The sequence below is a fragment of the Poromitra crassiceps genome (assembly GCF_964638095.1).
Source record: "Poromitra crassiceps genome assembly, chromosome: 12".
NCBI lineage: Eukaryota > Metazoa > Chordata > Actinopteri > Beryciformes > Melamphaidae > Poromitra > Poromitra crassiceps.
In genome coordinates, this window is record NC_139632.1 from 20,968,566 (window position 1) to 20,994,209 (window position 25,644).

General features: G+C 45.2%; 2 protein-coding genes across 2 annotated transcripts in view; both read left to right on the top strand.

Moving 5' to 3' along the window:
* dab1a (DAB adaptor protein 1a) overlaps positions 1-1,393 on the top strand; it is a gene marked incomplete at both ends in the record, with an annotated part of 86,244 nt that extends 84,851 nt beyond the window's left edge. The window contains one exon of the mRNA XM_083648200.1: positions 1,349-1,393. Coding sequence (XP_083504326.1) covers positions 1,349-1,393 — 45 coding nt within the window. The remainder of the gene's footprint in view (positions 1-1,348) is intronic.
* A 4,545-nt stretch (positions 1,394-5,938) lies between these two features.
* Positions 5,939-20,397, top strand: LOC310786365 (uncharacterized protein). The gene is made up of 20 exons (XM_083647567.1): positions 5,939-6,169; positions 6,876-8,152; positions 8,280-8,428; positions 10,085-10,264; positions 10,368-10,707; positions 10,876-10,997; positions 11,884-11,912; positions 12,117-12,151; positions 12,279-12,462; positions 13,067-13,226; positions 14,497-14,626; positions 14,750-14,784; positions 14,867-14,948; positions 15,083-15,117; positions 16,534-16,597; positions 16,847-16,921; positions 17,106-17,125; positions 18,464-18,497; positions 18,872-18,983; positions 19,086-20,397. The coding sequence occupies exons 1-19, from the start codon at positions 6,161-6,163 to the stop codon at positions 18,966-18,968; spliced, it is 3,057 nt and encodes a 1,018-aa protein (XP_083503693.1). The 5' UTR covers positions 5,939-6,160; the 3' UTR covers positions 18,969-18,983; positions 19,086-20,397.
* The last annotated feature ends 5,247 nt before the right edge of the window (positions 20,398-25,644 follow it).

Genomic DNA, 25,644 nt, shown 5'->3' on the forward strand with positions numbered 1-25,644 from the left:
TCCCACACGCTCACCACCTCCAACCCACCTGAACCCCACACACACCCTGTATAATGACTTCAACACAATTAGAAACAGGATCAAGTTGCTTTGAGATGAGCAAATAGTGATGTGCTAAACATGTGAAGTGAAGAAATGAATCAGAGAGAGTTATGCAGGCTATTCCAATCAGATGGGCTTTTGAATTTAAAGGCCGACGTCCAATTTCTTTAGAAATTTGGGGCACACAAAAAATGGATATTGGGGGGGTGCACGGTGGCGCAGTGGTAGCGCTGTTGCCTCACAGCAAGAAGGTCCTGGGTTTGATTCCCACCTGGGATGCTGTGGGCGCTGAGGGTGTGTCCCCATCCCCATGTCCCCAGTGCCCACAGCCCAGGTGGGGTCGTCAAAAGGGTCTTTCTGTTCATAGTTTGCATGTTCTCCCAGTGCTCCTCTGGGGTTTCTTCCAGATAGGAACCCCCCGCAAAAAAAAACATGCACTTTTTTTTGCATGTCTAAGTGTGTGTGAGGAACTGTATGGAACTATAAGGAGACTATTTAAAGATAAATACATTTATAAATAAATTGCAAACTCATTTAGAGGACGCAGATGTGATTCAGAGGTGTTCTGATCAACAATATCTGCATAATCAAGTATAGGTAATAATAGAAACAATACTTTTTCTTACCTGAAAAGTGAATAAATTGAACAATATAGTATGCTCAGTCAGACTGCATTTTTTATACCAAAATCAATACACAAATGCAGAGATGTGAATACACATTCATAAATAACACACAGACATGCACACGTGCACTCACGCGCAAGCGTGCGCGCACACACACACACACACACACACACACACACACACACGCACGCACACACACACACACACACACACACACACACACACACACACACACACACACACACAGGTTTCAAGAGCAAAACGTCTAACTTCTGTGAGAGCTCTATATGGGCTGAGGTGAGCTGAGAGAGGAGAAACGATGCAGTGTGCTACTGCCATCTGGTGGCTGTGCTAGGAATAGGACCTTTCAAGCCGTTTAGGATAATAAGTAGTTGTCACTTGTCAGGGGATAAGTGCAGTTCAGTCAATTGAAAGAATGAATATGAAACCTGAGTCCTTCCTTTATAATGACTTCACAGTTAGATTAACAGTAGAGCGCCTGGGGCCAACCATTACAGGTCCAAGTAGGCTTTAGGTCAAGTGAGAAAAATGAAACGTGTTGCTGGAATTGCTGATGTTGTCTCCCTCTCCCTCCATCCCTCCCTCCCTCCCTCTCCCTCCCTCCCTCTCTCTCCCTCTCTCTCCCTCTCTCCCCCCTCCCTCTCTCTGATGCACAGAAGGGGAAGGACCCTCTCTACGCCCAGATCAACAAAGGGAAGAAATAAAGAGACATACAGGAAGACAGACCTGACTAGCACTGAGAGAACAGGAGAACCCTCAGCTGTGCGTGTGTGTGTGTGTGTGTGTGTGTGTGTGTGTGTGTGTGTGTGTGTGTGTGTGTGTGTGTGTGTGTGTGTGTGTGTGTGTGTGTGTGTGTGTCTGTGAAGCAGCTCTCTCCCCATCCACCATCATGGCCCCCACCCCCCAGCAGCTGCAGCCTGGCCATTCCGTTGCTCTTCTCCTCTGGCTAACAACCTCCCTGGAGGAGCCTCCACACTCCCTCTACTCCTCGCTGCAGTCCTCTCTCCTCCTCCTGAGAGGAGAGAGAGAGAGAGAGAGAGAGAGTACCCTCTTGGTCATTGGCTCCAGGCAGGAGAGATATCAGTCTATGCCTCCAGGGGGCTGTTTTCTCCTCTCCTCTCCTCTCCTCCACTCCTCTCCTCCTCTCTGCCACTCACACACTCCTCCCTCTCTCCCTCCCTCCTTCTCTCCTCCTCTCTGCAGCTCACACACTCCTCCCTCTCTCCTGCTCTCCTCCTCTCTGCCGCTCACACTCCTCCCTCTCTCCTTCTCTCCTGCTCTCCTCCTCTCTGCAGCTCACACACTCCTCCCTCTCTCCCTCCCTCCTGCTCTCCTCCTCTCTGCAGCTCACACACTCCTCCCTCTCTCCCTCCCTCCTTCTCTCCTCCTCTCTGCAGCTCACACACTCCTCCCTCTCTCCCTCCCTCCTTCTCTCCTCCTCTCTGCAGCTCACACACTCCTCCCTCTCTCCCTCCCTCCTTCTCTCCTCCTCTCTGCAGCTCACACACTCCTCCCTCTCTCCCTCCCTCCTGCTCTCCTCCTCTCTGCAGCTCACACACTCCTCCCTCTCTCCTTTCCTCCTGATCTCCTCCTCTCTGCCGCTCACACTCCTCCCTCTCTCCCTCTCTCCTGCTCTCCTCTCTGCAGCTCACACACTCCTCCCTCTCTCCTGCTCTCCTCTCTGCAGCTCACACACTCCTCCCTCTCTCCTGCTCTCCTCTCTACAGCTCACACACTCCTCCCTCTCTCCTTTCCTCCTGCTCTCCTCTCTGCAGCTCACACACTCCTCCCTCTCTCCCTCTCTCCTGCTCTCCTCTCTGCAGCTCACACACTCCTCCCTCTCTCCTGCTCTCCTCTCTGCAGCTCACACACTCCTCCCTCTCTCCTGCTCTCCTCTCTGCAGCTCACACACTCCTCCCTCTCTCCTTTCCTCCTGCTCTCCTCTCTGCAGCTCACACACTCCTCCCTCTCTCCCTCTCTCCTGCTCTCCTCTCTGCAGCTCACGCACTCCTTCTCTCCTTCTCTCCTCCTCTCTGCCGCTCACACACTCCTTCTCTCCTGCTGTCCTGCTCTCCTCCTCTCTGCCGCTCACACACTCCTCCCTCTGCCTCCAACCTGGCCAGAGACTGTGCTGTCAAGGAGGGACTTGGTCAAGTGGTGCCTCCCTTTCCTCCACACACACACACACACACACACACACACACACACACACACACACACACACACACACACACAGAAACACACACTCGGCATTGGAATGATCATCTTTCGTGTAAATGGACAGAATCAGCATCTGTAGCAAGGAGATCCGGTAGGAGGAGCTAGACTCTAATGGGCCTATCAGGGATCGCCCGTTACTGGGATCACTGCATCTGATTGGCTGGTTGGATGGTTCGGGTGTTTTCCACATTCATGTGAGTGTCTGCTGGATCACTATGCAGAAGCAGACTCTCTGGGAGCTACTCGCACACCGACTACACACATACTGCACACACACACAAAAACACACACCCACCCTCTTTAACACACACACACACACACACACACATGCACACACGCAAACAGTGATTTGCCAAATGTCTCTCCTCGCAGACAGACTCATACAGAGGCCAGAGGACCGGACATACTAAGGAATGGACTCTATGAGGGCGTGGATGTTGCAAGTCAAGCATTCTGTGATTGAACTGTTCATTCTCTATAGCTTTTGTACAATACGGATTAAAAAAAAGAACAAATTGAAAAATGGAATTTTTATTTTATAAGTCAATCAAGCCGCTGGGGTCAGCTCTATAGGAGTTATAGAGTCAACATGGCTTTAAGGCATCTGATCGTTGGTTTGCCAAACTCATTTTGTAAATAATGATAATAACAACAACCATTTTGTCCACTGGACTTCTGTGCCATAAAATAGGAAGGCTTCAGTTATGCAAACTCTTGACATTACCCAAGCAATACACCATTATGTTTTTTCTGTTTTCTCATTCGGAGGTTTTGTTGCTGATATTGTTCTGTTCTTGTGCATGCTTATTGTTAACCTGACTCTGCCAGATGGGGGCACTGTTAGGTTATTGTAACTCTTTGTCCTAGCCTCACGCCCTATTCCCTCCTTCCAGTTTCAAGCTTTGCTCCACACACTTACGCCCCATCATCTCCTCCAACCCCAGCACCACACATTGTTAGGTCCCCAATAACTTAGCGTCTATGATCCTTTATACTTACCCATATAGCCTACAGTATTTACCCTACATCCCTGTACCACACTCCTATGTCATCCCTTACCTACTGTTGTACGCCCATAGCGCTTCTATCCTCTGTCTGTTGGTGAGGTGGCAAACTGCTGCTGTCTGAGTGTCTGTCTGGACTGGAGCACCCTCTGCTAGAACTACATCAACTGTGATGCCAATGACTCCCTATTTTATGGCCAGAGTCCCCATTTCATTTGAGAACTCTTTTGGACTACGGTGTTGATTAACTTAAAGATTTGACAACTAGAAGATGAGCAAAGAAGTTGAATAAAAAGGGAAACATTGCTGTTTGAGTACATAACATTTCTAGACCTATTTTAACTTTACCTCAGCTAACGGTTTCTTAATGTAAATTGACACATTATTTTTATCTTTATGAATATGACATTCTACAGTGGGTTTTTAGATGATTTTTTTTGTTCCCTCTTGATTTACGTATTCCACCATGTATTACTGTTACAAATAAACACATCCCAAATGACTCATAGCTCTATTTAGATGTCTTCGCTGTATTGTAGGGTTGTGTGTGTGTGTGTGTGTGTGTGTGTGTGAGAGACTAATGGTGTGTGTCTGGCAGAGGTGACCCTGTGTGTGTAGTTTGTGTGAAGCGAGGAGCGCCACACTATTTTGTAGTAATTTAACACAGTTTTAATGGGCTGTCACATCCTGCTAGCCTGACAGCCTCTATAATGCAAGCTGTCATCAGCTTTATTAGCACGCAGCTACAAAGCCGCGGATTTAGGTCCTTTCCTCCTCTTTTCCTTCTCTCCTCCTCCCTGTGGGAAAAGGCAGCATTCAAACAAGGGAATATAACACAACTTGTTAATTTCACATCATACAGGGCAAAATGAAACACTGACATAAATAGGCTATGTGAATGTGTTTCATTTCCAGTTTAAAATAGACCTGTTTGAAGTACCTCAATTTGTTACTATTAGACCAGACCAGTGGCTGTGTGTTTGATGCAGTAGCCTATTGCAGTTTTTCTCATGCGGTACACAGCGGATCTCAAAGTGGGCGCCGGGGACCCCCAGGGCTCCTTGAGGGGGTTCCGGGGTCCCCAGCAAAAAAGTAGATAACTTATTGTCACTATAATACCATCCATAACACAATGGCTGAATTTATGACTATTTTGGTCAAGGGTTTCATACACTTTTCTGTAATAAAACATGAAAGCAAAAATTGTATCAGATGGGGGACCCTGGGACAAAATCTTGGGGGCCGTGGTCTAATTTGTGTCATTTTCGGGGGTCCTTGACAATGTTCTAGAAGGCTTCTCTTTCTCTCTCCAGGTTCCTGACACGTTCCAGTGCAGGCTCAGGTATGCCATGGGCAGGCCATTAGGCCTGCTGAAGAGGCAACAGTGGATAATAACAGTCTCAGAATGTGTTGAAAAGTGTTTTGTATGCCTCAGTAGCATGTTGCCTATGTGTGCCATATTATAAATACCTGCTCAAATACCTTTGTGTTTTGTGTAACTACCCTGGAATGTTGTCCAGCCTCTTCAGTTTCCTTTTTCCTCTATGTTTATCTTGATGCTCATAAGCTGTATAGCTATTATAGGCTATCCATCAAACATGTCATGCTTCAAGACCATGGGCCCTATCTTACAACAAAAAAACATTTAGGCCACTGTTTGGATTAATTTGACATGCAAAGTAGGCTACAGCCAGGCAAAGTAGGTTACAGGGACTTCACGGTTTACTGTTTTTAAAAGACCTGTTCTCTCCTAACGCAATACCTGCACACACCTACCAGCTCAGTGACATGACTCACGACACGTTAACTAAAGTGCGCGTACACGCCGTGCCAGCCGGGCTGCATTCCTGGGGGATAAAAACCAGTCCCAGAGCAGGTGATAGTCCGCATGTCGCGTAGGCACTCGCACGGTCTCGCAGTCACCCGGGGCCAGACCCGTTTGACGAGACGGACTGTTTTTGTCAGATGTGCGTGAATATTATCCCCAGTCAGCCTCACTCCTCCACCGAAACCAAAGCAGCCCCAGTGCGCATGGTGCGGCGCGCAGGCTTCTTCTCGCTCGGAGTAGAGGAGAGAGAGAGAGAGAGAGAGAGAGAGACGCACCGCTTTGGGACAGCTCGCTGCTGGGGAATGTAAACTGTGAAGTTTTGTTAATGGGATTTCTTGATTGCAGCATGCGAGACTAAATATTTAAGTGGAGTTGATTTAACTAAACTACTGGCGTTCCAGTGAATCTCAAAACGCACGATGGATCAGGTAGGCCTGGCTATGTTGTATTATAATCTCACCCAATCCTGACATACAATACTGGTGTGGTGATGTGATGATGATGTTGGCAGCTGTTAGGATATTTTCTAGGTTTTCATGTTTAGCCTACTGTGAGTCTGCTTCCAGTCATTTTGTCATGGTGTCCTTTCAGATTTCACTTGAATCTGATCCATAAAGTTGTGAACCCGAGTTCTTAGAGCATAATATAGCTAGGCTAAATAATCTAGACTAATATTATTTTTATTTGTAATATCCTACAAATGAGTAGAGATTGTCACAATTGATTGTTACACATTTTGGTGTGTGTGTGTGTGTGTGTGTGTGTGTGTGTGTGTGTGTGTGTGTGTGTGTGTTTAGAGGGGACACTTTGAAGCCATTTAGCTTTTTGTCAGAATAATTTATGTTGATCAGTGACAAGCCTCCAAAAAAGCAGGTCCTTCCACTTTCTTTACTTTCTCTTCTGTATAGAAAGACAGACAGACAATTAGGCCGATGGAAAAACAATACCAACCCAAGGCCTTGCTGTAGAGTTGACTGTTGTTAACTGGGGGCGGGGGGCTAGTATTGTCAGCAATAGTAAATACAAGACAAGGAATACACCATCTTTGATTAAAAAAGAACCTCAAAATGAATGCATTCACCTCATAATAGTATTACCTCAGGCTATTATTACATCATGTGTTACTTTCTCTAGGAGGGCACCATGGACTTCAAGGCCCTGAGGGCTAAGTTCCAGGACGAGGAACTACTCCTGAAGCAACCCCGGGTCAAACCTGCCCTCCCAGAGAAACCCAAGGTCCTGCCTCCTCCCAGCCCCACGCACCACCTTCCCTACAGCCCCACTCACCACCTGCCTGCAGGGGCACGCCCCTCCCTCCTCACCTCTATCAGCCAGAGCTTGGAAGGAAAGAACAGCGGCGTTGCCCCTAGAGTCATCTTCAAGGAGGACAAGAAGGAGAGCAAAAAGCCCCTGATCCAGCCTAAGGGAAAGGAGAAGGGTGACGGGAAGCTGAAATTAGGAAAAGACAAGTCAACAAAGGGAAGCAAAGAGAAGCTGGATGAGGATGGGAAGCCAGATTCGTTGGTTCGGAAGCAGAAGAAAGAGAAAGACAAGAAGCTCGCTGCAGCACCTAAGGAGGGCACTGCTGAGCTGGTGCCAGCTACACCTCCACCTAAAGCCGTAGCACCAAAGAAGAAGGGTTTCCTGGCCTTTAGGAAGACAGTCAAAAAAGAGACAGCCGAGGTACCAGCTGATCCCATCCTAGATGCTCCCAGCCCAGTTGTTTCTGGACCCGCTCCGCTTATCCCAGTACCCCTCGCCTTTGTTGACACAATCCCAGAGGCCCCTGCTGAGACCCAGGCACCAAAGGAGGCCCTTATGCCACAAATCCCCACCATACCTGACTCCAGTGTTGCAGCAGCAATCACCCCGCCCACCATACCTGACCCCATCACCCCGCCCTCTCCTATCCCTCCCTCTCCTGACATCAACTCTCCTCCTGCCTTCATTCCTGATACCCCCGCTCTGAAAGTCCCCTCCCCAGAGATCGAAACCCCGCCTGAGATAGAGAACCCCACCCTGCCTCTTTCAGCCCCTCTCAGACCTGACACCCCAGTCATCGACATCCCCGCCCCACCCAGCCCAGTCCCAAGCCCGCCACCCGGTCGTTCACAACCGGCCATCTCCAGCCCTCCCCCGGCCACCTCCACTCCATCTCCACCGACGCCCGAGCCAGAGGTTGCAGCTGCGGTGGGGACGGAGGAGGTGGAAGCAGCTGCAGTAGAGAAGCCCCCGAGCCCGGTCACTGACCCTCCGTCCATCCCGGCCTCTCCCAAAGCCGAGCGTCCGATCTCGGCGCTCTCAGCTCTGGAGCGGGCCGAGGAGATGAACCCCGTGAAGAAGCCCTCTCCAGCTGACCAGAGGATCTTGGCTGCTCTGGAGAAGGCACGCAGGAAGATCGCCAGCAACAGGTAAACAACACTGAACGCATCACAGCAAACCAAGTAGCACCATCCCATGAGTTATGATGTCATGTTAAAAGGTTATATCATGCTGCTGAAAAACACTCACATATTCCAATGCCTTATCTGTTGTCAGCCCGCTGGTCAGCCCCTCCACATCCCACCCCACCACCCCACTCCCTGATGAAGCCCCCCGTACCAGCAGCCCCACCCACTCTCTCCCAGAACTTCCACCAATCGACTACGATGATCAGAAAACAGCACAGGTCAACGGCTTTGACCACAGTAAGTCTGGACACAGCACAGTCTCCACTCTTTCTCCCCGCCTGGGTCTTTTTCTGTCACCATCACATGAGGTGCACAGCAACACATGTCAGTATCTGTACACACGTAATACACTCCATGGAACATCATTTGACAGAGTAGGCATCCAGGTATACTGTAAATGTATGCTGTGGGTGAGGGTACCCTCAGGTGTTGCAAACACCAGGGTAAAATTCACACCTGGAAGCTGACCAGCACAACCACAGTCTGATCTGCTGGCCACTGATCAGCTCCTGGAGCGGTTGAGATTAAGGGCCTTACTCAAGGGCACCTCAGTGGTGGTAATGAGGGAGGGGCAAGCGCTGCCTGTTACTTTCTCCACCCAGATCCTATCCTGTCGGTCCGGGGGATTGAACCCGACGACCTTTTGGTCACAAGCTCACTTGCCTAAACTGTGGGCCGCCACTGCCCACAAATGCATGGACACATGCACACACATGTGCACGACGGCTTGCGCACGCACGCACGCGCATGCACACACACACACACACACACACACACACACACACACACACACACAGACACACACACACACACTTCTTTCTAAATGGCGCTGTAAAATTTGTCCTCCACATTTATGGTTTGCATTTTGATGTAGTTGGCTAGGAGGAGTGGTTTTAAAGACACAGACAACAGCATACTGGCATGCCTCTCCTGTGCCAGAAACAACAGCGCAGGAGGCAGGGTGGAGATGGAGAGGAATGCCAACTATGACAGACAAGAAGAGCACATCCATCAGCATGGAGCTGCCATGGCACACTCAGTTTAGCACATCCATCAGCATGGAGCTGCCATGGCACACTCAGTTTTCTGTGTAAAAGAGAGAGAGCCTATAACAACACATAGGATGAGCAGTGAAGTGGCTGGCTGTTGTGTTGATGGAAGATGTGACCTACAGGACATGGATTTACTCTGTGTGTGTGTGTGTGTGTGTGTGTGTGTGTGTGTGTGTGTGTGTGTGTGTGTGTGTGTGTATGCATACATGCATGCATGCATACACACAAAAACACATACATGACATAAGACTTAAGACACAAAACATAAGCTTATATAAGCTTATATAGGCATAAGCGTCTGTCACCCCTATGTCTCATGTCATTTATCATTTCCCACTGATTATAGTTCAATGTTTGGTTAACATTCTAAGGAAGCAGATACAAGTTTCTTGACGGTGTAAGATTCCAGTGATGCAGGAAGATCTTATCAGTCTCTAAAGGGAAACTATGCTTTTTTTTTTACCAATCCTAAATTTGAATAGAAGTTTGAGTAGATACAGTACTTCCTGATACTGTGGTTTGTTGAACTATTTTTCATGGACATAACTCTACTTTATGTACACTCCACATAGTTATATCATAGCTTACACACACTGAGTTGGACTGGTTTGGTTTCGGCTTACTCTCGCCTTCTTTCCCTAGTTGGAGACAATCATGTGTTTTCTCTTGAAGTGTTTTACTCATTCTTGCTGCTAAACTGAGGATGTCTATCAGATTTTAACTTCATATTGGTTGTGTATCCATAAACTCATCCAAAGTTCAACAAGCAACCATAGATGATATAATTAATACTGATGATGATACAATCATAGAATCATGAACGTGATTTCATTTTTTGCAGGGCAAGCCTCCCCAATGTTGGAGGGCATTGCTGAGGAGGGGTCCAACTTGGCCCCAGAGCTGTTGGTAGTTCCACCTCCTCCACCCAGGATGATGCATCCAGAGCCTGAGTCAGAGAAACCTGCTAGACCTTCCTCCATCGACCTGGTTTCCTTCCTCCCTCCCCCTCTGGAAGACAATGGTATGGCCATCACTCTTAAACATACTACTTTGTGAGACCTAATTTAGCCTATAGTCATTGAAACTTCATCTAATGCTCATGTCACATTGTTTTGCCCTCTCAGCGATGGAGATCCCTGCTCCTCCTGAGTTCTCAGAGGCAGACACCAGTGTGGAGGTCCCAGAGTTTGAAGATGTGGGTTCAGATGTTTATTCTCCAGAGTTACAAATGTCAGAGTGGGGGAATGAGGAGTACGCTGGCCCAGACACTCCAGATGAACACACCCTTCCAGAGACTATGGATGAGTTCTACAGTAACGGGATAACTGTTCCAGAAGCTGAGGTCCATGGAGCACCAGAGTTTGAAGTGGAATTAGAAGATAATCCACAACCAGAGACAGCATTGGACATGCTTGACTCGTCCACCCCTGTCTGTCAGGACCCTCAACCCAACCTCATCACAGGGTGAGGCAAATGAATTCAACCTTAGTCTCGACTTTTCTCTTACAGTAAAATTGTGTGTAGTTTTAATTATAGTAGTTGTATCAGGATGGGATAAACATGCGGTTTGAAATAGGCACGCCTATAAACCGAGTGGTGATTCCTGTTTGTCTCCACTTCTGTCCCACCCAGGCAACAAGTGGAAGATGGCACCTATGAGCATAGTGAGAACGTCTATGAAGATGTTACCTCCTCTGCCACCAAAAAGAAAGGAAAAAATGACGCTGGCAAAAAACGTAAAGGACCACCAAAGAGTAAGGACTCAATACTCTCTGCCAAATCAATAGATATCAACCTAGGTCAAATAATCGCAAATAATTCTTAGAACTTGTTTTAAGTTAAACTTTATTGGAGCATCAGATGTGTGGGGTTTACCACATCAGAACAAGATCAGGGGAAAGTATACTACTGTACACTGACTTTCACATATTTGTGATATATTCAATAGCTATGCATGCATGCATGTATGTATGTATGTATGTATGTATGTATGTATGTATGTATGTATGTATGTATGTATGTATGTATGTACAGTATGTATGTATGCATGCATGCATGTATGTATGTATGTATGTATGTATGTATGTATGTATGTATGCATGCATGTATGCAAATAACTGAAACTGATCCTATTTAACTGCATGATAATATCAAGTGATATTATATTAAACACTAATTCCCCAATAACGTTCACCAAAACATTATGGATATCATTTTGTGCGGTATTTTGATTAGCATTTGCTTCTTATAATTAATTTAGACATGTTGTGTACCACAGCATCTTGACATCCTAATTTCATCCTGGTGTGATTCTATTAAAATACGATAAATTATAACATCAATGAATCATTGTGCAGCCCCAGATTTATCCCCCTGGCAGACCTAGTATGACTCCCCTCTGGTACTCCAAGCAGGTTCAGACCAAATCTGAAGATTATTTACAAACACTATTTGACCGCTCCTGATAGCTATAGCCCAAAACACCTCATTGGCAATCAGCCAGATATAAATACTTTTACCTTGTGATTCTATCTTATCCATTGTATCTGTACGATAAAGGCAACAAAGTAAAGTTTACATATAAGTGCTAAAATATTTTCTTGTCTTGACATTTTTTTGTCTTCGTCTTGTTTGCCACAGATCCGTATGCTGAGACACAACAGCCAACAGTAAGGAGCGCTCTGAACAAGATTGTTTTTTTAGATCACTCACACCTAAATCTCCTCTACATGCTATGTGCACAAGTTGTGTGTGACTCTGGAAAAGACGACTTCTTCCTCGTCGTGACAAACGCTTCTTATCTATTTTGGGTTGGAGACTCGTGGATCAGTACAAAACGTATCAAAGCTTGATCTCTTTCTTTGTGTTTACAGAATGAAGAGAAAGGCAAGATGGGCAGGTTCGGCAAGTAAGGCTAATGCTCTGACCCACTTCTGTTGTCACCTCAGTTATTCCCTCGATGTTGCTGTCAGTGATGAGAGAGGCTCCCTCTGTGGTTTGCCTTTGTTAACGGGCTGTGGCTATTCCCCCTTCAGGCTAGCCGGGCCACTTCCCTCCAAGAAGACGAGTCCAGAAGGGCCCGACGAGAAGGAGCTGAAGAAGAAAGAGAAACAGCGTCTGGAGAAGGAGAAGAAGGAGCTGAAGGAGCAGAGAGAGAGAGAGAAGAAGGAGCTGAAAGAGAGAGAGAAGAGGGAGAACGAGATGAAGAAGAAGTTCAAAGTGAGTTGTATCATTTTCCCAGACGAGGGAGGAGAGGAGGAGGCAGAGGAGAGGGGGAGGGTGGGGTATATACTGTATCTTGGCATGGAAACCTGTCTGAATTCATTCCTCCCAGCAAAGCAGCTGATCTGAGCAACACGCGGCTTACATGCAGCCCAAATGGAATCTAGAATTACATTTTGTTCATTGTCTGTGATATTTTCGACAGAAAATCTGCAAAAGTGTGCATTTCCTTGCTTTGAAGTATACCAATACTGTTTACTGAAATAAGAACATGAACTTGCGCACATTAAAACAAAAGTCGGCAGATTCTATTTGGTCTTTTTTATATACATAGAGTAGACTCTATACTGGTACAGTAATGTGCTTCTCACATACAGTACACACACTAATGCACTCAGATGTTAACACTATCCAGTAATACACACATGTACACACAAATATTCACACACTATGGAAAGCAGTGTATGTCACTGAGTGCAAAGCCCTGGTGCATTAAGAGGTTTGTATCATATTAATCACTATTGTGTGTGTGTGTGTGTGTGTGTGTGTGTGTGTGTGTGTGTGTGTGTGTGTGTGTGATATGTGCTTTCCCTTTTGTTAGACCACGGGCCAGGAAGAAGCCATGTACGAGGCTAAAGTAACTGTGACCACTAAGGGGCGCAAGCACGACCTGCCGGTCAACAGCGGTGACCTCGTCAGCATCATCCGAACAACCAACTGCCCCAAGGGAAAATGGCTGGCCAGGGACAGCAGCAACACCTGTGAGTTACGTACTTACTAACAGTATATTCATCTGAGTTACTTACTTACTAACAGTATATTCATCTCAAGGGCGAATGTGAAGGATTCATAAAGTAGGTAGTATTAATACCTAATATGAAAGTCCTATAACACGATGGGAACTGTAGTGCCAACTAAAGTCAGGCTCCTCCTTACTATATTAATTACACAGTAATTACCTGTAATTTGCATAACGACCGTAGTGCTACTGAACACTGCACTGTGGCACGGATATGAACGAAATAATGACATCAAAGCAGGAGGCTTTCTTTATGCAGCTCTTTCATTGGCAACCTGATGTAATTATAATTATTCTGGGCCACAAAAGAGGACAGATGAAATTTGTTAGGAGAACTAACATGATGTAATACTTTATTGTGGATTAAAACAATGACACAATGAGTGTGTTCCAGATGGATATATTGTATATATGTATATTTCCAGATGGATATATTGTATATACTGTATGTATATATGTTCCAGATGGATATATTGTATATATGTATATTTCCAGATGGATATATTGTATATATGTATATTTCCAGATGGATATATTGTATATACTGTATGTATATATGTTCCAGATGGATATATTGTATATATTATGTACAGTGTTTCCCCTAGAACAATTTTCAGGCCTGGAGGGATTTCGAAATGTAACCCGACGGCAACGGTGGGGGCCCTCACTGGTGACGCTAAACTTTTAGCTAACCTGTTCGCATCTATGTTCGCAATGGCATCCCAAGTATCATCATACTATTATGGGATGCGATGCGATGCAAACAGTTGTATTATGAGATGTGCGTTTCCCAGGCAACGACACACGTTGACACGTTTTGGAACAGCGCTGCACGCTGGCACAATGCTCCTAAAAGCAAAATGCTTATTGTTTTGAATGATTTGGCATCTTCTATTACTGTCAACACTGTTAACAACAGTATTGTTGTATTGTAATAATATGACATAAAGGTTTATTGAAATTTTGGGGGAAGCAGATTTTTTTTTTTTTTTGGTCAATCTTTTTTCTGGCCTGGCGGGCCCGCCAGGCCTGTAGAATGGTAGGGGAAACACTGATGTATATATGTTCCAGATGGATATATTGTATATACATGTATCTATATATGTTCCAGATGGATATTATTGTATATATGTATATATGTTCCAGATGGATATTGTGTATATATGTTCCAGATGGATATATTGTGTATATGTATATATGTTCCAGATGGATATTGTGTATATATGTTCCAGATGGATATATTGCAGTGGATCATGTGGAGCTGGACATCAAGGAGATGTTGGAGCTGGGAAAGAAAGCTGCTATCACCCGCAAGAACAGCAGCAACATCGTGGAGGCAGAGGCTACGAGCATGGGCAGCAGGTCTGCATGCATAGTGGGACACATAGAAATATAGACAATGCAATGAAATTACATCATATGCAGCAAAACACACGTCATAGTCAAAAGTAATGTTGTTTTTCTTTTTTTCTTTTTTTTAATCAGGACTTCAAACCACTACCCAATATCAACAGGCAGTTGTAAGTGTTTCCATATTACCATATCATTCATATCATTATATCAGCATAATTGTGATCTAGATGTGTATGTATGTGTGTTCAGTCACAGATGACAGCGAGGAGTGGACCGGTGATGAAGATGAACCTCTCTCTCCCACAGAAAATATAGGTCCACTGAGTTCCCAGTAAGTCCACATTAGCCCAAATTGCTCCGTTTCTTTAAACTCCCATTCAGATCCAGGGTAATTCCAAGTCATCTGTTGTATATTATTATTTTTTCTTCACAAGATTGACGCCTCTATTGTACTTTCCTCCACAGGGGGCACACTAGGACACATTCCATGCCAGACATGGGTAAGATATAATCACACAGACACAATGTCAGAGCCAGGCCTCTGGCTCAACACTGTTCCAACTCTGCTGCTTCATGCCAAACGCTTCCTTACTCAACAGTATTGGTAACACCTGGTGTTGATGCTCAGCTATCAGGTGGCAAAAACTAGTTGTTCAACAAAGTGTCACTTGCCTATTGGTTGCATCTCTGTAACCCTAATCCTGACTTGATCCTACCCCCCCTTTTTTATAATGCCATCGCCCATCCCACCCCCCATTCTTTTAATGCCCCCCCCCCTCCCCCCCCCCCCAGTTGCACTTAGCCAATTCCCCCCTGCTGTCCCGGTCGTTGCTCCACCCTCTCTGCCAATCTGGGGAGAGCACATGCTTCCTCCTATACATGTGCAGTTGCCAGCCGCATCTTTTCGCCAGCAGGATGTAGCGCATGGGATGATCACGCTATTCCCCCTGAGTCTGAATAGAGACTTTTCACACTGTTATACCACATACAGTACATCTCAGTAGACTTCCTAGTCATTTGACAATAAGTTAAGCATCAGCATTGGATCATCCAAATAAAGTGTTTCAATCTGTCATGTTGCCTCTCCTATGTTTCAAACCCCAGGGAGTCATCGAGGCCATTTACACCTGGCACTAACATGCGTTTTCTGTGATCAGATTGCAATCGGATAGGGCTTGACCACATTAGCCTGATTTTATTTACACCTGGTGTTAGCATGCATTTTTGGGTGATCAGATTGCAATCTGATTGCAATCTGATCACCCAAAACGGGTGTCCTCTCAATCCGCATACAGCAACTGTATGACAATTGAGAGGAGACGTTGCATTTGCACTTGTGTTCAATGTGGTCACAATGGGTCCCTGACCACCTCCGGAGGTGGTTTGGCCAATCAGATCGCAATCCGTCTTCAATGTGTCTTGGGGCCGTTGACACCTGTACTTTCAAGTGGTCAAGCACTATCCGATTGCGATCTGATCACAGAAAACGCATGCTAGTGCCAGGTGTAAATGGCCTCATCCTCTTCTGGCACATCTGACACCCTACCACGTTGAAAGTCGCTCGTCTTGCCAATCTCAGCATTTGGTCGAAGAGTAACTGGACCTCTGAGCTCTGTTTGCAGCCTTTCTATGTTGAGTCACAACAGTGTCACTCAGCGTTTGGACGAACAAGCTAATGTGGCTAATAAAACAGATGCTATGACTGATGATGTATAGGCTATGAAGGCAGGCCAAGGGTTTGTGGTGACTTTAACAAGGTGTCAATTGACAGTGTGTTATTAGTCTGGTACTGTAGATGTGTTTGGAGGTGAAAGTGTGTTATTAGTCTGGTATTGTACTGTAGGTGTGTTTGGAGGTGAAAGTGTGTTGATATGTTTGTGTATCTTGTTAATGTTTTTTCATTCTTATTGTTTTAGTAAACAGAGAGCTAAGCATAATCCACCAGCACAGTCAGAGTGACATCAGCGCAGAGGGCTCACAGTGAGTATCTCTCACTCTGTCAGTCACACACACACACACACACACACACACACACACACACACACACACACGCACGCACGCACGCACACACACACACACGCATGGGCACATGGCACACACACACAAGCGCACGCGTGCACACACACACACACACACACACACACACACACACACACACACACACACACACACACACACACACACACACACACAGGTTGCAAACACATCATTTGTGTCTCTGTATTTCAGAACGAGACATGAAGCACTTCAGAAGTTGGCCACATTTTTCTATGCACCCAAACCTGAGGTAGAGCCAACTGCCAGGTATGCATGACACACACACACACACACACACACACACACACACACACACACACACACACACACACACACACACACACACACACACACACACACACACACACACACACACACACACACACACACACACACACACACAAAGGAGTGCTTTAAATTTAATTTATTTTGTTCTCATTCCTTCCTACAGCAGCACTGAACCAGACACAAGTAAGCATTGTTAAAAAAATCCCTATGTAGTTTATCATGTTGGCAATTTAAAGTAGACAGATATTAAGTAACAACTAAAAAAAGTAACAACTAATATTTATAATACTATAGTTGGTGACTTTGTCGCTACACTAATAAGTGACTTTTCAGACCCCCCTGGTGACTTCATTTCTCAAAAGCGATAATAATAAATTGGTATGGTTGATGCTGGTTTTTTCGACTTGCGTATCTAATCCAGAGAGGTTTGATGATGATCACAGAACGTCCCACACACAGGGTACCTCCCTCCACTGAGAGCAGAACGTCCCACACACAGGGTACCTCCCTCCACTGACAGCAGAACGTCCCACACACAGGGTACCTCCCTCCACTGAGAGCAGAACGTCCCACACACAGGGTACCTCCCTCCACTGACAGCAGAACGTCCCACACACAGGGTACCTCCCTCCACTGAGAGCAGAACGTCCCACACATAGGGTACCTCCCTCCACTGAGAGCAGAACGTCCCACACACAGGGTACCTCCCTCCACTGAGAGCAGAACGTCCCACACACAGGGTACCTCCCTCCACTGAGAGCAGAACGTCCCACACACAGGGTACCTCCCTCCACTGAGAGCAGAACGTCCCACACACAGGGTACCTCCCTCCACTGAGAGCAGAACGTCCCACACACAGGGTACCTCCCTCCACTGACAGCAGAACGTCCCACACACAGGGTACCTCCCTCCACTGAGAGCAGAACATCCCACACACAGGGTACCTCCCTCCACTGAGAGCAGAACGTCCCACACATAGGGTACCTCCCTCCACTGAGAGCAGAACGTCCCACACACAGCGTACCTCCCTCCACTGACAGCAGGGATTGGAGGATAGGGCCCACTTGTAATTGTTACCTGCGAATGCCGAAACTGGCCCGGGTGGGCGGAGTCAGCACTTGATATTAAAACGGGCTACGCCCCAGCATGCATAACGAGTGCAGCCTTATCAATATGCAAATTATCATGTGACGTCATCTGGCGACTTCTAGCGACTTTCTGAGCAGCTATTTTCCTTGGAAAAGAATGTAGACTTAGCATAACCATACCATCAAAAACCAACATGCATGTAAATAGATTATGTGACTTAATGGATTTATATTTTAAATAACATATAACTGGATTAGCTGAGTCACTGATTAGCTGAGTCAATGATTAGCTGAGTCACTGATTAGCTGAGTCACTGATTAGCTGAGTCACTGATTAGCTGAGTCACTGGCTGAAATCCTTATTGCACACCTGACCTCTTGATGAGTGGATTTCTCAAGCCTAATGCCAAAATACTTCCTGGTTCTGTCTCAGGTCCTGTGCCTGTAGAGGAAGAAGCAGCTCCCCTGTAAGTAGAGTTGTAAAACACACACGCACATACGCACGCGCGCGCGCGCGCGCACACACGCACACACACACACACACACGCACACACGCACACACACACACACACAGAAAAATGGCGAACATCCTGTGCAACCGGTTGACAGACTCGTTTTCTTCCTTTCTACATGGAATGAGGTGCTGTTCATGGAAAGAGAGTGAGTGAGTGAGTGAGTGAGCGACTGACTGAGTGAGTGAGTGAGTGAGTGAGCGACTGAGTGAGTGAGTGAGTGAGCGAGCAAGCGAGTGACTTAGTAAGTTTGTATGTTGGTGTTTTGCAGTGTTTGTGTTTGAGAGAGAGAGAAATCAGTGCCATGTATTGTCTTTGTCTCTCTACAGGCCTGACAGTAGTTCAACATATGAAATGGATTGTGAGCCTGATATGCTCATCTTACCTCCTCCTGACCTGTATGCTGACATCATCACTGTGGAGTAACCACCAAGACACAAGGTAAAGATCACCTGGACGCGCCCTCCGCTGCACACCGCTGTATATTTCACATCATTATTTGACATGGTGAAATGATGTCTGTTTTCCTGTTTGCATCAACAGGAAGAAGCAGCCAGGCAGAAGAGACAGCTCTGTACTCCTCGCAGTGACAGTGATCCACTCTCTGTGACAATACCTTCCTCCTCTTGACTCCGGCCTTATTTACCTGATGACTACCGCTATGGATCAGAGATGCAATCTGCATAAGGAGCAAGCAATGGAGATCTCTCAACAAGCTACACCCTGTCCCAAGCTGAAAGTGGAACTCTCTTTTGTACACTTGTGGATTTCTGTTCTTCCAAGCACATGTTGCTTCTGTCAGTGTGGAGCCAGTCAGGGACTATTTGGCTGCTGGCTCTGAGTGACTTTCAGCAGTGACCCAAGGTGAATGGCTGATCCCAGAACAGGAGCTACAATCCTTTATGTACACACACACACACACACACACACACACACACACACACACGCACGCGCGCACGCACACGCACACGCACACGCACACACACACAACCCTGGCAATGCTGCCAGACTTTCCTTATGCCTGTGAAAATAGTCATGTCTTTTAGATCAACTCCATTGATTTGCAGAGACTTCCAAATGTGTGTGAGTCAACATGGCTGACACAATGACTAACTAAAAACATATACCCGATTTTTAGGCTTGGTCATCAGCAACGATTGGAAAAGTAAAGTGAGTTTTTACATTTTTTTGTGTTTTTTCCCCTTCCTGAGTCCACCTCTGCATGTGTCTGCAGGACTCTGAGGGCTAAAGACTCTTCAACACCATTTCCAACATGAAATCATAAGCCACTATTTCTCAAGTGTTTTGTATTGTTTAATTTTGTATGTGAGCACATTTTTCTACCTTTGTCATTATTATTACTACCGATTGAGTTGATAGATGATGGATTATGGAACTGCTTATTCTCACCACTTTTAAAAACTGCCACATGTGGTTTCTAAGATGTTAAGCATAGTTATGACTATGACTATCTTAAATGGCTTACCAATATTTCCCATATAGATTTCCCAAGACCTGTGAAGAACTTTCCCTGAAGCCAACGAATAAAAAGTATTACAGACAGAGCGAGAAAGAAAGGAAGAGATCATCACCTGATGTTCATATAAAATAATATTGTTGACATCCAGCGTTGGGGAAAGCTACTTTGAAAGCATAGCTTAGGAAGATACCAACTACTTCACCATGGAAGTAGTTGAAACTACAGCAAAGCTACTCTGAGAGAAATGTAGTTTAGGAAACTACAAGCTACGCAGAAAAAGTAGTTCAAACTACTTTGTAAAATAAAGCATTAAATTGACAATGTACATGTGTGATATATGAAATAAAATATAATAGCCTACAAAAAAGCGCAATGCCAGCAAAAATATGCCTCTCAATTGAGTTTATTGACACCCAATACATTCAATGTTATATTTTTGTTATTGTAAACAAATCTGGGTTTTGTTTTATCAGATAATAAACAGTAAAGACTCGACTAGGATTGGTTAAGTTTAGGGTAAGAATCTCAGGGGAAGCCAATCAGAGGCAGCATAGGCTGTGTCTTGTGCTAGGATTGGTTAAGGTTATGGTAAGAATCTCAGGGCAAGCTAATCGGAGGCAGCGTAGGCGGTGTGTTTAGTCAAGAAACTTAGAGTTATTGGGATTCTGGCTGACTTCATGGTCTATCGTGCCTTTCAGCTATGGGCAGGGGTGGGCAATGCCCACTCAGACATGAGTCTTACCCACCCAATCAAAAGGAAAATATTGCCACAAGCACAGGCAGAGAGATGACCTCCATTTTATTAGCAGATCCTGCGCCTACTATAGAAAATACTGTTTATTGTATTAGTACACACTTACCCACATGCAGCATCTCAGAGGGGTCACTGAACTGCACACCCGACTCACCCATGGTGCGAACATTTCAACCTTGTGAAGCAATGTAAATAACATGTAGAACAGCACTATTAGTTGACACATAATATTGCTGATAACTAACATCACATATAGAACAGGAAGTCCTTTAACTAACCTCCCAAAGCAAACACATCTACCCCAGAGCATGCTGGGAACTCCGCCTACAATATATTTCTTTTCACCCCTTGCATGTACGTTCCATGGTCACTTTTGAGGTCTTGGGTTTGAGTCTCAGTCAGTTTTGAACAGCAACAGCCAGAAAGAATGAAATGCTCTGAGAAAGCCCATCTTAAGAAGTGTGACCCAGTGGCTGAGAGAGTTTAATTACTGCCCAGCAGTGTTTAGCTTGTGGTTTCAAACCTCAGTAACTTTTGAGGTCGTGGGTTCAAGGCTCAGTCAGTTTTGAACAGTGACAGACGAAAAAGATAAAAGCTCTCAGCGAAGAGCTTTGAGTACAAAGGGGAGCTGGTGGTGCGATGGATATGTTGACCACATGACATGACATCTGCATGGAAGCATGCAGATGGCTCGTTTAATTCCTGCTGCTCCACCACCACTACGTGGAGCTTGTCATAATGTCATTCAACTTATTAAATGTAAAAGATCCACAGCTTCTTTGGAAAGATGACATAATGAGTATGAAAGACAATGAGTTTTGTCCTGTCAGATGTGACTGGGGAGGGCATTCCAGGGCAAGGGGGCGGCTGCAGCAAGGCCCTGTCAGAGGCCCCCCTGTCACAGCTTTAGCAAAGAGATACCTGTGATGCTTGTCAAAGTGGATATAAATTATATGATCATATTCAGCCAGACAGTCAGATGGAGATTTAAAATGGTGAGCATTTTTTTTATTTCTTATTTTTTTATTTATTTTTTTACTACTGGGGGAACCTGGCACCCCTGGCCCCCCCATTAACTCCGGCAATGCCAACACTTTTTCCCCTCTCTCTCACGTTCTCTGTAATGTCTCTCAACCAGAGGAGACCCACGTTGCATTCAGGTACAGTCAGTTAGATTCAGCTTCGGGGGTGGTGGTGGTGGTTGCTTAAACCTGCGCTAAACCTCTGGTGTCACTCCACATTTACTCTTTAGGCTTTAGACAAGGTGCCAGAATAGTCTACTGGAAATTTCTTGGACCCAGTAATGTTGTTTCTTATTAACTTAAATACCCCTTAAAACCCCTTTTAGCAACCAAGTTGAATTTCATCCACTAGGCATAAATATGACATTTCAATCATAAAAGTTCATAAGAAACAACATTACTGGGTCCAAGACTATTGTGGCACCTTGCTTCAAGCCTAAAGAGTAAATGTGGAATGACACCAGAGGTTTAGCTCAGGTTTAAGCAATCACCACCCCCACCCCCAAAGATGAATCTAACTGACTGTACCTGAATGCAACGTGGGTCTCCTCTGGTTGAGAGACATTACAGAGAACGTGAGAGAGAGGGAAAAAAGTGTTGGCATTGCCGGGAGTTAATGGGGGGCCAGGGGGGCCAGGTTCCCCAAGTAGTTAAAAAAAAAAAAATGCTCACCATTTTAAATCTCCATCTGAGTGTCTGGCTGAATATGATCATATAATTTATATCCACTTTGACAAGCATCACAGGTATCTCTTTGCTAAAGCTGTGACAGGGGGGCCTCTGACAGGGCCTTGCTGCAGCCGCCCCCTTCTGCAACATATTGAATTTCTCCATTGGTTTTGGGTGAAAAGAAATATATTGTAGGCGGAGTTCCCAGCATGCTCTGGGGTAGATGTGTTTGCTTTGGGAGGTTAGTTAAAGGACTTCCTGTTCTATATGTGTGATGTTAGTTATCTGAAATGTTATGTGTCGACTAATAGTGCTGTTCTACATGTTAATTACATTGCTTCACAATGTTGAAATGTTCGCACCATGGGTGACTCTGGTAAGCAGTTCAGTGACCCCCTCTGAGATGCTGTGTGTGGTCTAATGCAACAATAAACAGTATTTCCAGTAGTCTTGTGTTGTACGTGGCACAGGAGCTGTTAATAAAATGGAGATAATCTCTCTGACTGTGCTTGTTGCAATATCTTCCTAACTTTTGATTGGGTTGCAAAGACTCATGTCTGAGTGGGCATTACCCACCCCTGCCCATAGACCCCTCTCATAGGTGGCATTTTGTGTCAAAAAGGCAGGGTAAACACAGGTGCAAGCAAAACACTAATGAGGGTTTCAAACATCCATGATTGGAATTTGGAACGCCTCATTAGTGTTTTGCTTGCACCTGTGTTTATTCTGCCTTTTCCACACAAAATGGCCCCTGTGAAAAGGGTCTATGACATTCCCTGCTGTAATATGCCACTCCCACAAGGGCTCTGTTCAGAGAGAAAAAAAGACATCCCCAAGCTGGGTTTGAACTCGGCACACCTGCTTCAGAGTCCTCTGTCTTAAGCCCTGAGCTATTGACTTGAATGAAAATAATCTCTTGGAAGTAATATATACTTCTAACAAAGGTTCCTACTGGAACATGCATGCAAGGTTACCTCGCTAATTCAGTTTCATGATTCCATCCAGCGATTAGATTACTTTATTTTATTTATTTTAGATCATGTATGATAATGTAAGACTTTATGTTGACTGTGCAAAGCCTCAGTCTTCTGATCCAAAATCAGACACCTTGTCCATTAGGCCAGGTGGTTTGACTACCAGAACAGGGTAACTTCTTATGTTTTCCACCAGAAAAAGGTTTTTGTTAAGTGTCTAAGAGCCCTTAGCCTCAGTCAAACCAGCCACACCTGAACAATCACACCCAGGTGGTGCTAATTAAGTGTCTTAAAGTGGTAATCCACAACAGCTGCGCTGGATAAGGTAATCTCATTATGAATGGAATCCAGGCCCATTTCAGCTATGGGCAGGGGTGGGCATTGCCCACTCAGACATGAGTCTTGCCCACCCAATCAAAAGGAAATATTGCAACAAGCACAGGCAGAGAGATGACCTCCATTTTATTAGCAGATCCTGCGCCTACTATAAAAAATACTGTTTATTGCATTAGAACACACTTACCCACATGCAGCATCTCAGAGGGGTCACTGAACTGCACACCCGACTCACCCATGGTGCGAACATTTCAACATTGTGAAGCAATGTAATTAACATGTAGAACAGCACTATTAGTTGACACATAACATTGCAGATAACTAACATCACACATAGAACAGGAAGTCCTTTAACTAACCTCCCAAAGCAAACACATCTACCCCAGAGCATGCTGGGAACTCCGCCTACAATATATTTCTTTTCACCCCCTGCATGCACGTTCCATGGTCACTTTTGAGGTCTTGGGTTTGAGTCTCAGTCAGTTTTAAACAGCAACAGCCAGAGGAAAGAATGAAATGCTCTGAGAAACCCCATCTTAAGAAGTCTGACCCAGTGGCTCAGTGAGTTTCATTACTGCCCAGCAGTGTTTAGCTTGTGCTTTCAAACCTCAGTAACTTTTGAGGTCGTGGGTTCAACGCTCAGTCAGTTTTGAACAGTGACAGACGAAAAAGATAAAAGCTCTCAGCGAAGAGCTTTGAGTACGAAGGGGAGCTGGTGGTGCTGGTGGTGCGATGGATATGTCGACCACATAGAGACGTGGAAGCATGCAGATGGCTCGTTTAATTCCTGCTCCACCACCACTACGTGGAGCTTGTCATAATGTCATTCAACTTATTAAATGTAAAAGATCCACAGCTTCTTTGGAAAGATAAAATAAACAAACAAACATAATGAGTATGAAAGACAATGAGTTTTGTCCTGCCAGATGTGACTGGGGAGGGCATTCCAGGGCGAGGGGGCGGCTGCAGCAAGGCCCTGTCAGAGGCCCCCCTGTCACAGCTTTAGCAAAGAGATACCTGTGATGCTTGTCAAAGTGGATATAAATTATATGATCATATTCAGCCAGACAGTCAGATGGAGATTTAAAATGGTGAGCTTTTTTTTATTTTATTTATTTATTTATTTATTTATTTATTTATTTATTTATTTATTTATTTATTTATTTATTTATTTATTTATTTATTTATTTTTACTATTGGGGGAACCTGGCCCCCCTGGCCCCCCCATTAACTCCAGCAATGCCAACACTTTTTCCCCTCTCTCTCACGTTCTCTGTAATGTCTCTCACCCAGAGGAGACCCACGTTGCATTCAGGTACAGTCAGTTAGATTCAGCTTTGCTGGTGGTTGCTTAAACCTGCGCTAAACCTCTGGTGTCACTCCATATTTACTCTTTAGGCTTTAGACAAGGTGCCACAATAGTCTACTGGCAATTTCTTGGACCCAGTAATGTTGTTTCTTATTAACTTAAATACCAACTTAAACCCCCTTTTAGCAACCAAGTTGAATTCCATCCACTAGGCATAAATATGACATTTCAATAGTTAATAAGAAACAACATTCCTGGCAGGGGGGCCAGGTTCCCCCACTAGTAAAAAAAAAAAAAAAAAAAAAATGCTCACCATTTTAAATCTCCATTTGACTGTCTGGCTGAATATGACCATACAATTTATATCCACTTTGACAAGCATCACAGGTATCTCTTTGCTAAAGCTGTGACAGTGCCTTGCTGCAGCCGCCCCCTCGCCCTGGAATGCCCTCCCCAGTCACATCTGACAGGCCAAAACTCATTGTCTTTCATACTCATTATGTCATCTTTCCAAACAAGCCATGGATCTTTTAAGTTTAATATAATTTGAATGACATT